Consider the following 12,944-nt stretch of genomic DNA (forward strand, 5'->3'; position numbering starts at 1 on the left):
TGTGCGTCCGGAGCCTGTGCTCCGCGGCGGTGAGAGGCCCGCGTGCCGCAAAAAAAAAAAAAAAAAAAGCTGAAGGAAAATAATTTCCAATCTAGAATTCTACACCCAAACTACCAAACAAGTGTGAAGATAAAATGAATACATTTTCAGACATGCAAGGTCTTAAAGTTTTCATTTCCCATGTACCCTTTTTATCAGGAACTCTATTGGCAGATGATCTCCACCAAAATAAAGAAGTGGACAGTAAGAAAGGGAAAGACACAGGACAGAGGAAAGAGAGATCTAACTCTAACACAAGAGAGAGGCAAAGGGAATCCCCAGAATGATGGTGAACTCTCTATCAGGTGCAGAAGGAAACAAGTTCAGATTGGGACATATCAGATGCTCTGGAAAATTAAACTGATGAAAAACCCCTATGCATCTGAGTATGCTGAGAAGACAGATTCAAAGTGAATTAATGACAATTATTTTAAAACTAAGTGGACAACTTATTAATGACTCTGTGGGGAGACAAAATACTAGACAGGAAAATATTTCATGGTAAACTACATGGCTCACATCTAAATAAAATTTGTGTTCACCAACATAGAAGCACTGGGTTTTTACCTAACTGAAATTACAATCTAACTATTGGGACAAAAGATTATGAAAAGGTACTGTCTGTGGTGGAGACAAAGGGAGGAAAGAAAAGGCAATCCTCCTCTTCCATAGCTAGAAGTTGATAGAAAAATGTCTAAAACTGAAAAAACTTGAAGTTGCAATATAACCAAAGCTATTTGCAGCTATGGATGCAATCACCAAGAGAATCAACTAATAAGAGTATACCTCTAGAAAAAAATTGGGGAAATATATACAGGGCACTCCTGCTTTTTGCTAGAATTTAAACAACTAGGACTTTTAAACAATGTGCATATACATAACTAATTTTTTTAACTTTAAAAAAGAGAAAAGAAAACAGATTTCTCATAGAAGAAATTTCAAAGAGAAAAAAGCTATGGAGACAAAAAGATGTTTCAAAGTTTTAAAAAACAATGAAGAAAACTTCATATATCAAACAATAAAGATAACTTAAATTAATAAAAAAATTATATATGAAACCTTAAACAGCAAGATATATTTTCATCCAGACAACTATCACTTTTCTAAGCAATATGACACAACCAAAACACATTTTATTTACATATCTAATGTTTCAAGGTTTTTAAGACAGTCAAGATGTTAGCTAAAGATATCTGTAAAGAGTATTTCACTCAAACGCTTCTTCTTTTGAAATCCGGGGTAAACGCTTCTTATTTTGAAATCCAGGGCATCTCCTATCTTCCATGCTATTATCTATCTTGTGGATCCTATTCATCTAAGACTCTGGTTCAGAATCTTCCATAATACTCTAATTCCTGTCCTCAACTTAGGGTTTTAACATCTCTCTCCAACATTTCAACTTCAAAACAACTATGTTCCTTAACTCAGGTGACCTTAAGTCCACTTCTACTTCAGCCACTCACATATACATGGCCCCACTGGAAAATCTGCCCTGATTTCCAGCTACATGCGGTTCTCTCTCTCCATCCTCTGGAACCCCCAATACAATGACAGAGGGAAAGTACAAGGAAACCTAAATGCTCAAGGATGAAAAAAGGAGATAAGGAAACAATAAAATAATCCAACCCTGTTTGGAAGACAGAAAAGGGACTTTACATCCTAAGTGTTTCCAGAGCACCCTGTAGCACCTTCGAAATTCCCAGAAATTGAAGGTATAAGAAACTACATAAGGAAAGAAATTATTATAGAGAACCAACAAGGACCTACTCTATAGCACAGGGAACTACTCAACATTTTGTAATAACCTACGAGGGAAAAGAATCTGAAAAAAGCATATATATATATAAATAACTGAATCACTGTGCTGTACACTTGAAACTAACAGATATTGTAAATCAACTATACTTCAATTAAAAAAAATACTAGGTGGAAAATAAAGAAAGAAATTGTTAAAATTCTCTACATGGAATAGGGACACCCCCAGGTTCCTTTCCAGACCTGGTATAACCAGGTAGTTAACTACAATGTCCATGAATAAATGAAAGAAAGAATATACGAACAAACAAAATGACACAAATGAAGAAGTGAGGCAAAAATTTAGGAAAAACTAAATTTTAAGAGAAAAAAAATCACATTACATTACTGCCTCAAAAACAAACAACATTCACGGGTATAATATTATAAATACTGTCATACTACTGATTTAACATAACAGCCAATAACATAACATAATAGGCTAAGAGAAAAGAGGTTCTAGAAACAAAACCAACTAAAAGGAGGTTAGTAGATAAACTACTTACATTGATATATCAAGAAACAGCAGTATAAGCACTGTATTTTGAAATCTGGAAGTAATTACCAAGAGTAATGGCTAAGTAAGAGCCAGTGGGTGCTCTGCACATCACTGTCAGTGTTATCTGACTCCCCAAACCATGCGCACATATCCTTTTTAAGTTAAAGAACTGCCAAGAAAATGTGCTGTCTAAAATCTGAGAACTCCGGCATACGTGTCTGACAACAGTACCCTGTCCTTCTGCTGCTCACTCCTTTGCTCCCCATTTCCAACTATATGCCAATTCATCATGACCTCCAATCCTTGCCGGTATCCCTCACTATCTCTTAGTAATTCAGCCTTCCGGATTCCCTCTCTTCTCTGGGCTGCAGCACTTTAACCTCTGCCTTGGCAAAGCCCTTTGCTCCTTTCCCAAAACTGCCTGGTCGGGTGGGGTGGGGCGGGGACGACACCATGCTATGACTACAAGCTCTGAGCATCTAATTTCAGTGGTGCCCCACGACTCGAAATACAGTCACCTTCTCAATTCTCCTCAAGAGTGATTCCAAGTCACTATTCTCTCCCAGCCCTCAACCTTCTGTCTGCGTCCTTCTCCAACACAAGAGCTTGATTCCAGTTCATGAAAAATAATTAAAGCTACGAACTATGATGATAAACTTCTTCAGCTATCTGCCTGCTCCTCTAACCCTTTCCAGCTCCACATGCTCCTGCACCCAGACTTAACCCCTTACCTGTCCCTGGAGTAACCCCTCTTAAAAATAAAACTAACCTCAGCCTTCTTACAACTGACTTCTTACCACTTCCCTGTAGCCACTAAGCTTTTCTTTTATTGCTGCCTCTCACGATGCCCAAAGCTGACAATTCCCAGAGCTTTACCTCTCACTGATACGACACACTGCCTCTATCACACCATTCCATTGAAACTGCTCCCCTAGGATCACCACTAATCTGGATGCTAAAAACCCATGGGTATTTCTCAGATTTCCTCTACCACCTCACTGTAGCAACGGGCACTATTTAACCTCCTCCCTCCCTGAAACATTCACTTCTCTCAATGTCAGCACCACAACCCCTTGGCTTGTCTCCTTCCTTTCTGTACTTTTCAGTATCCTCTGCAGGCTCCTCTTACTCTGCCTGTCTATAAAGTGTTAGTGTGCACTAAGGCCCCATCCTTCCCACTCCACATTCTCTGCCTGGCCAGTCTCCTCCTTTGCACCATATATGGTGATGACTTGACATCTAACCTCACTCCAGGACACATGCCCCGTTCAAAACCCTTAGAACCCAAGTGTTCATTTTCAAACTTTTTTAAAGATGCATAGTAAACTCACCTCTTTCTACCTTTCTATCTTCTTCTTCCGTTTTCCTAACTTCAGTGATGGCAAAACATTGAGTTGCTCAAGTTACAAACCTGGGAATCATCACAGATTCTTCATATTCTTACTCCCCTCACATCTAAGCAATCGGTAAATCATGTCGATTCTATTCTTTCTCTCACCTCCTTTCTCATTCTCATTGACCTACTGACTTTTTTCATCTGGGAAACTGCAATAAACTCACCTGTTTCCAACACAATTCATTCTGTTCCTATCTATCCAACCCAGTGCAACCAGAGTGACCTTTCCCATACCATACATAAATCTGTGTCATTTCCATGCTGAACTTTTCTGCACAAGCACAGAATCCAGTAAACTCCTTTGCATAGCATTTTAGTCTCTCATTAACACCTATCTGGATCCATCTCCTACCACTCTCTTCCTTTATACTTTATTATCTAGCTCTCTTACACCCCAGACCTCTACCCAGCTTTTATACATACATATATATATAGATATATATATAGTTCTCTGCCAGAAATGTACTCCCCTAACATACCTGCCTGAGAAATACCCATTCATCCTTTCTCAGTTCAACTGTCATCTCCTCTAAGAAGTTTCCCTGATTCTCCCAAGCAGACTTAGATGGTTTCTTCCCATGCCCTCACCAGATACATGATTCATTAAGCAACTATACCATTTTTTAGATATGCATCTCTCATTCTTTCAGCTTGATTAGAGCAAGATAAATAATTTTTCATCTTAAATACACAATGCTTAAACCGAGATAATGAAAACTGTATTCACTTACCACTTGCTGAGTAAACAATATTAAACAAACTATTCTTACTGCTGAATAAGCAGAATAGGCATTTAATGTTACTAATTCTAATACAAAAAGTTCTTATACTAACTTACTAGAAGAATTTTTCATTATTAAAAGCACATATTTCATTAATTTAATATAGCCTGTATGTTGCTAACACTTCATAAAGAGAGAAGACTATTTTGCTAATAGTTAAATATTTTGTTATGATAGTCAATTGAGGGTTCTTTGTATAATGGTTATTTTATATGGGAGGAGGAGGAGAGAGTTCTAGAACATCTCCTAAAATATTTTATTTAAATGAGCATGAATTTAAGAGCTCCCCACCCTCCATGACCCCAAGTAAGCCACAAATATTAGACAAGTTTCATTTTTCTAAATGTATGAAATATAGTAACTGTTTACCCAGTTTTAACACAAAGACAATTTTTTTCTTGAAAAATATGACTCACTATAGTATTTTAGTATACAAAAGAAAGTTCCCAAGGTTAACTCCTCTGATATAACTGACTGATATTTTCTGCTGAATATTTCAAAACAATTCCATCTAAAAAAAAACTTACCTCTGGATGAAAAAATATTTCAGGTCCCAAGAATCTCTCATATCCAACATCAATGGAAAATTCTTTCTTTGAGATAGCATTGATTCCAGTATACTGTTTAATCCACTTTGATCCATCTGTATCATACTTGTTAAATTCTTTTACTAAATCTGGGCAGACATAACTATAGCGCTCCTAGAAAAAGAAATAAGTAATTTTTTCCTCTTGCTTTAGGAAAAGCAAAACAGAATGGCATATTTTCAGTAAACAAATCAAATGAAAAAACATCTTCAGAAAATAAAATTAGCAAATTTAGCTGAAGAAAATTTTATGTTAGGATGTTATCGTATGTGTAGTAAAAATAAACAGCTCATCTCCTATACATAACTGAAGGTTTCACAAATGAAGAGAATAAGACTTAAACTAAAGAGCCAATTTCTAATATTTCAGTGCTGTTTCATGAAAGCACTCATTAATGTCATCCAAAATTTTATGCTGTTTCAATAATTAAAGGAGTTCATATTTTAGAAAAAAGAAAACATAAAATACACAAAGAAGTGGAGAATAAATAGTTGACATAACCACACAAATTAATATAGTAAGAGGTACAAGTTATTGGATATAAAATACGCTTCAAGGATATATATTGTACAACATGGGGAATATAGTCAATATTTTAAATGAAATACAACCTTTAAAAATTGTGAATCACTGTATTGTACACCTATAACTTATAATATTATACAGCAACTAAACTTCAGTTTAAAAATTTTTTTTCTTTTTTTTTTTTTTTTACATATATAGATCTTTAATACCTATCTGGAACAAAAGATTATGGGCTAAGTCAGCAAAAGAAAAAAAACTGAAAATATAAACTATTCTTTTTTACTATATTACCTGCAAGGCTGAATGACTGCATATTTGGATATACATCCTCAGTAAAAGTTTTCATCAAAAATGCAGTTCAAACATGTTATAACTTTCTATCTGCAATTTGTGGACTCCTGATTGCCAGTCTATTTCTTTTTTTTTTTTTTTGAAGAAAAACACACATTTCACATATTTGTATAAATCAAGGATTCTATCCAAGATAGGTACAAATATTATTACTGATAATCAACACACATAATGGGAAAGAATACTGGAAAACAGAAGATAATTTGAGTATGTCATATTAGGTCTTCTTTCTCCAAATCTTGGAAGTAGGAATTACATGGAAATGATGATCCTTAAAAGACATTAAGACTGAGCACTAGTATGCTCTAGAACAAATCCTTGGTGTTTTTGTTAATTTTTAAACTCCAGAGATTTCCCAAAGATGTTGAAACAGTAGTGTTCATATTGATTTTTTACATATTTAATTTTGATGCCACCTACCTGAGGTGACTTCTTGCAACCATTTACAAATTCCTTTACTACCTAGGAAGTAGTAAATTCATTTTCATTCCTATCCTTTGATAAGCAAGGAAAACACTATAATCATGCAAAGACCATCAAATATATGGAGTTATTTTTACCTGGGAAGTTTTGCTTTAACATATTCAAAACATATGTGAGACCCAATGAAATTTTTTAGGTATGTTGACAAATGATAAATTTAAAAAGCAATGTTAAATATTTTGGTATTTTGCATGAAGCCCTGGTGTAGCATACAAATTATTAAAATACCTTACACAGCCTTCACATTTTTCTTCTATGGGCCATATCACTTGAGCCAACCATTGCCTCTATTCTACAGCCAAATGAATCAATGACATCAAAAATTTTGTTGTAACAGAAAACTGCTAGAATTAAAAATAAAGAAGTCAGTGAAAATTGAGATGTGAGGACTGTGAAGTGAACTAATTACAGGCATACCCCGTTTTACTGTGCTTCACCAATAATGTGTTTTTTACAAACTGAACTTTTCTGGCATCTCTGCATTATCAGATGATGGTTAGTATCTTTTAGCAACAAGTATTTTTTAATTATGTATGTACATTTTTTATAGACATAATGCTATTGCCACTTAATAGACTACAGTATAGTGTAAATATAACTTCTAAATGCACTGGGAAACCAAAAACTTTGTGTGACTCGCTTTATTGTGATATTCGCTTTGTTGCAGTGGTCTGGAACAGAACCCACAGTACCTCCAAGGCATGCTACATTTATTTTTACAAAAGAGAATAATCACAAAAATGTATGTTGAAGTTAGTTGGTATAAATGTTCTTATATGTTAGTCCTCTCAAATGTGAAATGTGGTGAGAGCAAGCAAAGGGCTGATAATCTCCCAAAATTTCCTACAAGAAATGCAGAGAAAAATACATGTAATTAGTAAGAGTAGTGGTTTGTAACTGGTTAAGGAAAGTTTTTTTAAACTGCTTGTTCTTCACTTAAGAATTTTTCATGTTCTTATTATAACGTGATTTTGATTTTTAACTAAATTATACTCTTAACTTTTTTTTTTTTACCTTTACTGCCTTAGCAGTTTCCAAGGATTGCTCTGGAGGAATTCCTACTTCTCGGTCTCTCAGCAATTGCTGAATAAAATATGTTATATCTCGTCCTGCGATTGGAATGTGCTTAATACAGCTGCCAATCACATACCCTTCAGCCTATATGAAAAAAAAAGTGTCAAATTTACTTTCAACGTTTTCAAAAATCAGTATCACCTATATTAATCATTAAAGACCAATTTCTCAGATTACTGTATTTGTATCCTTAAGTATTGCTTTATCCCAGGAGAATTCTTCTAGTCTTTATTCCTCAACTGTATTCCTCACAGTTAACTTAGTATAGAATTTATAATACTGTACAGATATTATGAATAAGAATGAACAAAACTTATGAACAAAGCTTAGATTTATTCTCCTACTGATAAGAGTTTACAACCAAGACTGAAATGACTCAACAACAAAGAAATAGTGAGTATCAGAAGTATTAAAGGTTTTAGATAACAGACTTCAAATAGGATATTAGTTTTAAATCTTCTATAATTTCAGCAAAAAATTTAGATTGCATTGTAAGAAATTTGATCATTAACCCACAAGCTGGCTATCATTCTCCTAATGAAGTAGGTACCAACTTCACAAGCCTGAGGCAGTCCATGTACCATCATAATTCCAAATAATTTAATTCTGCAGAATGAATTCATAAACTTACTAATACAACTCAGAAGTACAGAAATAATGTAGCAAAATTAAATTTCATTAACATCATAACATTCTTGTTTATGAAATGGTAAAATATTATTTGTAGTTAGACTGTAATAAATTAGAGATGTTTACTATGAGCCCTAGAGCAAAAACCACCAAAAAATAAATGACAATAACAAAGAAATATATAGCATAGTTAATAAGTCAATAAAAAAAGATAAACTGAAATTACAAAGAACAGTCCTTTAATTCAAAAGAAGGCAGGAAAATCACATGAATACCCAATTCTTAATATTCTTACTAAAACTCTTTCTTTTCCAAGTTGGTTACTTCTTTTTGCAAATTACCTATTCCAATATTAATTATCAAGATAATAATATTACTGCTTAATTGCGTAGATGTTAAGAAAAGACTGTGGTCAGGAAGAACAAGTTCAGATCCCAGCCCCATGACCTATGATTTGGTGATCTTAAGCAACTCAGTTATTTGCATTTTATAAATGAGTAAACTGAAGTCCTCAAAGGATAATATAATCTACAGCATAGATCTTGAGGCTTAAATGAGAATTTTAAATGAACATTTTAAGAATCTTTATGTATCTCTAAGCAACATACATATATGCATTATTTAATCCTCGAAACAGATTTATGACATAGGTCACTATTATTGTCCCATTTTGGGAAAAAAAGGGAAAAGAATATGTAGCACTAAGAAAGAAAAATATACCAACTAAATTATAAAAAGCCATCAAAATGTTGGACACATCCTTATTTCCAAGATATTAAAATATCCCCCAATGGCAATAAAATAAAATGTAGAATATCCATACAATGAAATATTATTTGGCAATAATAAGAAATGAAGTACTATACATGCTACAACATGGATAAATCTTGAAACACTGGGCTATGTGAAAGAGGACAGTCACAAAAGAGTGACTCTAGGACTTCCCTGATGGCGCAGTGGTTAGGAATCCACCTGCCAATGCAGGGGACACGGGTTTGAGCCCTGGTCTGGGAAGATCCCACATGCTGCGGAGCAACTAAGCCAGGGTGCCACAACTACTGAGCCTGTGCTCTAGAGCCCGTGAGCCACAACTACTGAAGCCTGTGCGCCTAGAGCCCGTGCTCCACAACAAGAGAAGCCACGTCAATGGGAAGCCCATACACAAAAACAAAGAGTAGCCCCCACTCGCTGCAACTAGAGAAAGCCGGAGCACAGCAACGAGGACCCAACACAGACAAAAATAAAAACAAACAAACAAACAAAAACAAAAACCTGGTGATAAATGTTTTAAAAAAAAAGAAAAAAAGAATGACTCCATTTATATGAAATATCCAGAACAGGCGAATCTACAGAGACAGAAAGTAGACTAGTGGTTGCCAGGGGCTAAAGTTACGGGGGGGACAATGAATGCTAAAAGACACAGGGTTTCTTTTTAGAGTGATAAAAATGTTTTAAAATTGACTCTGGTGATGGATGCACTTTATGAATATACAATAAAACACTGAATGGTACACTCTAAATGAGTGAATTGTATGGTGTGTGAATTATATCGCAAGGAAGTTTTTATTTTTTTTAAAGAAGGACAATTATTACTATTAGGACATCAGAAGAATAAATTATGACATCTAATCCAAAAGTAGTCACTCGGAGGATGTAATCTTCAACTGAGGTTGCCTGATGCATTAAAATGAGGAATAAGAATAATGAAAAAATAAAAGTTCTAAATAATTTCATTCCTTACATGTTATTCAATATAACATAAAAATTACTTTAAAAGATAAACCTTTCTACATATATGCACGCAATAATAATTAGAATGAATTCAAGTAGCCATTTTGAATCTATTAGACACAATAAAAAATCTAATTTGTCATTAAAACTTGGAAGCAGAAAGGCTTTGGCAGAAAAATGCTATCTCTCACAAATAATCCAATCTGATGCATATTTCTTAACATGCTTGATTAAATCCAAACCATGAAGCACAATCACAACTTGAGCTTTTTAATTCAAAAACGTAATTCCCCAGAAGTCATTAATGGTCACGTACTTTCGACTAACTGCTATTTAGTAGATAACCTATGACCAGTATGAAATCTGTTAATTAAGGATAAGAAAAACTATCAACTGGCTAACACACAAACAGACGCATCCAAACTGGAAAACTGAGTTCCACATTTAAGACAAGAAAGGCATATTTCCATTCCAGATACTCTAATTCATCATTTCCTAATTATGAATTAGAAACTATTTCTAATAATTTTCTAATTATTTTTAACTGTAGTACAAACCTATAGCAAAAAACAAAAATCCGGAATTTGTTTACAAGGTTCTAATAATAATTTGAGCAAAACACAGCTATCGCTGAACAATGGTCAAATTACATCAAATTTTTAAGTGTAATATTTAAAGTTTTTAAAAGATGGCAATAATTCATATAATTTAACTTTTCCAGGTGTTATCTGATATCCTGTTCAGTAATTTTAAACTATCCTTACCACAGGGATGACATGAGTGACACCGTCTCCACTGTCTATTACTGTACCGGTCAACGTCCGTTCTCCTACTTGTCTGGAGGTCCACGATGCAGCTAAGGCAAGAACAGCCTTGAACAAAAAGAAATATGATAAGCAAAAAAATAAAAACAAAGAGTTATTAGAAAAATTTTTTTACTGGAGTACTTTATGCAATTTTAAATGTAGTATCTTTGGAAAGAGAATACACAAAATTTATTTATATTATACAGTAAAATTGTTCACAACCTACATATTATTAAGACAACTTACAGGCTTACATTAGTCTTTAGGGGCATGTTTACAAATTTTCGATATTTTAGTGGGGGCCATTTTCCTCCTATACCCCCCAAAAATGTGGAAGACTAACATGAGATAGTACGGTACTATCATACAGAAGACTAACATGAGATAATACAGTACAGGACTTAAAACTATGTTTATATGGCCTAGCCTGTAACATACCACAAAGTAAGGTAGAGAAGCACACAACCACCAATCATCAGAGTACATAGATGGCTATACTAAGTATCACTCATAAGATTAGCTCCAAATTTTCTAAGTGCAACATGCATTTAGGAATATGTGACAAGCTATTTAACCAGAAAAGGCCATTGCACACTTCCAAATACTATGATTTAATGAGGAAAGCAAAGTTGATGAAATAATGTATTTCTACAAAAAATCTTGGCATAGGCAATAAAATATAATTTTTTCTATTAAAAGAGTTTGCAAATTAAGAAATTAATGAAGCTAGTTCATTTTTTTAAAGTACCTAAATTTCATACAAATCCAAGCCTCGAACAAGATAAATAATTAATTAATTGAAAACAGAACTAAGCTGGCTTTATTTTACCTACTTGCAATATAATAGCTGAAAGGGACCTAGAAAGGTAACTAGGCCATCCTCCTATTTTAACACAGGATCACACCATAATAACTGGGGGCTAACAAAACTACACAGTAATTTACATACTTTTTAAGCATTTGTGATATGCCAGGTATCACATTTGCTACCGCGTTAAAAAACAAGTAAGAAGTAAGCTCTGATCCTGAGGGATGAGAGAGAAGCTGTTCCATACAGATATATACACAAATTAAATGCAATAAAATATTATGGGGATTTGTGATATACAGGATACAGAGGGGCACAAAGGAGGCAGTGGTCAAATATATGTAGTGGTAGGTCATTCAGAACAGACTACAAAAAGAGGACACAGTGAATGTTACAAGGGTAAATGAATGCGTACAGAAAATTCCTGACATAGAGTAAATTCTCAGTAACTATCAGTTCCCTTATTTCTGTTCCATAAAAGGTCTTGATTTATCCAAAAACCATTAACTTACTTCCTTTAACATTTCCCTTTTACTAACTAAATAGCTCCATTCCTCTAATACAATTTCTAAATTATCAGTTCAGTAGAGAACTATGATACGCTTTGAGGTTAAGAAAAATATACATATATTTTAAGAGTGAATTAAACCAGATTAAAATTTAAGAGTCAAGCTTATTTTGACTTATAAACTTGCTTACCTGTACAGCAATGTACAAGCCTGGAACATTGAAGGACTCAAACATTATTTCAGCAGTATATTCCCTGTTTTCTGGAGTATTCAGTGGAGGCTCAGTCTATTAAATTGAATAAGATTTTAAGTATGCAATATCAAATTATTTTGATAAATTCATAGATAATTTTTACGTGAGAAATAATGTATTTTAAACACTGTATTTAAAAGTCATTAAACTCAGAGGTACAAAAATAAAGACACACAGACCAAAAAAAAACAGTAGAGAACTCAAACAGATATGTATGTTTATATAACTGCTAGAGTATAAAACGGAAATGTTTACAACAGTTTAAGACGCTTCTTCAGTTTAAGTTATGTGACTGCATACATCACGTCACTTAGAAACCTGCGGGTTAAGTCTGGGCCAGAACACATCCCAATGAGGCAAGAAAGGACCTAAGGAGCAGCCCTCCAAATCCTGGACTTCATGTTTCACTTATGCCTCAGGAATACCTAAATCATTTTATATTACCAAAGCTTGAAACTACATAAGACATCATTCTTACTAATCTGATTTGACTATCCAGTCCTTTTTGTTATCTCAAATATTTTAACTTGAAGGGCAAAAGTTTAAACTTAAGAAATACAGAAGAATTATCTTTTTGACCTTGAGGTAAGGAATGATTGCTTAAACTTAATGAACATAAATTGCAAAAGGAAAGACAGATAAAACTTAAATTCATTTTAAATAAAATCATTTTTTTA

At 33.8% G+C, this 12,944-nt stretch overlaps 1 protein-coding gene across 2 annotated transcripts in view; it reads right to left on the reverse strand.

Moving 5' to 3' along the window:
- ACTR3 (actin related protein 3) overlaps positions 1 to 12,944 on the reverse strand; it is a 58,421-nt gene that overhangs the window by 12,101 nt on the left and 33,376 nt on the right. For both annotated transcript variants that reach the window (XM_060107153.1, XM_060107154.1), the window contains exons 5-8: positions 12,205 to 12,300; positions 10,656 to 10,763; positions 7,471 to 7,614; positions 5,038 to 5,211 (exon numbers count right to left, since the gene is read on the reverse strand). In XM_060107153.1, the coding sequence (XP_059963136.1) occupies positions 5,038 to 5,211; positions 7,471 to 7,614; positions 10,656 to 10,763; positions 12,205 to 12,300 (522 nt within the window). The remainder of the gene's footprint in view (positions 1 to 5,037; positions 5,212 to 7,470; positions 7,615 to 10,655; positions 10,764 to 12,204; positions 12,301 to 12,944) is intronic.

This window comes from Mesoplodon densirostris, chromosome 8 (assembly GCF_025265405.1).
Source record: "Mesoplodon densirostris isolate mMesDen1 chromosome 8, mMesDen1 primary haplotype, whole genome shotgun sequence".
NCBI classification, from domain to species: Eukaryota; Metazoa; Chordata; class Mammalia; order Artiodactyla; family Ziphiidae; genus Mesoplodon; species Mesoplodon densirostris.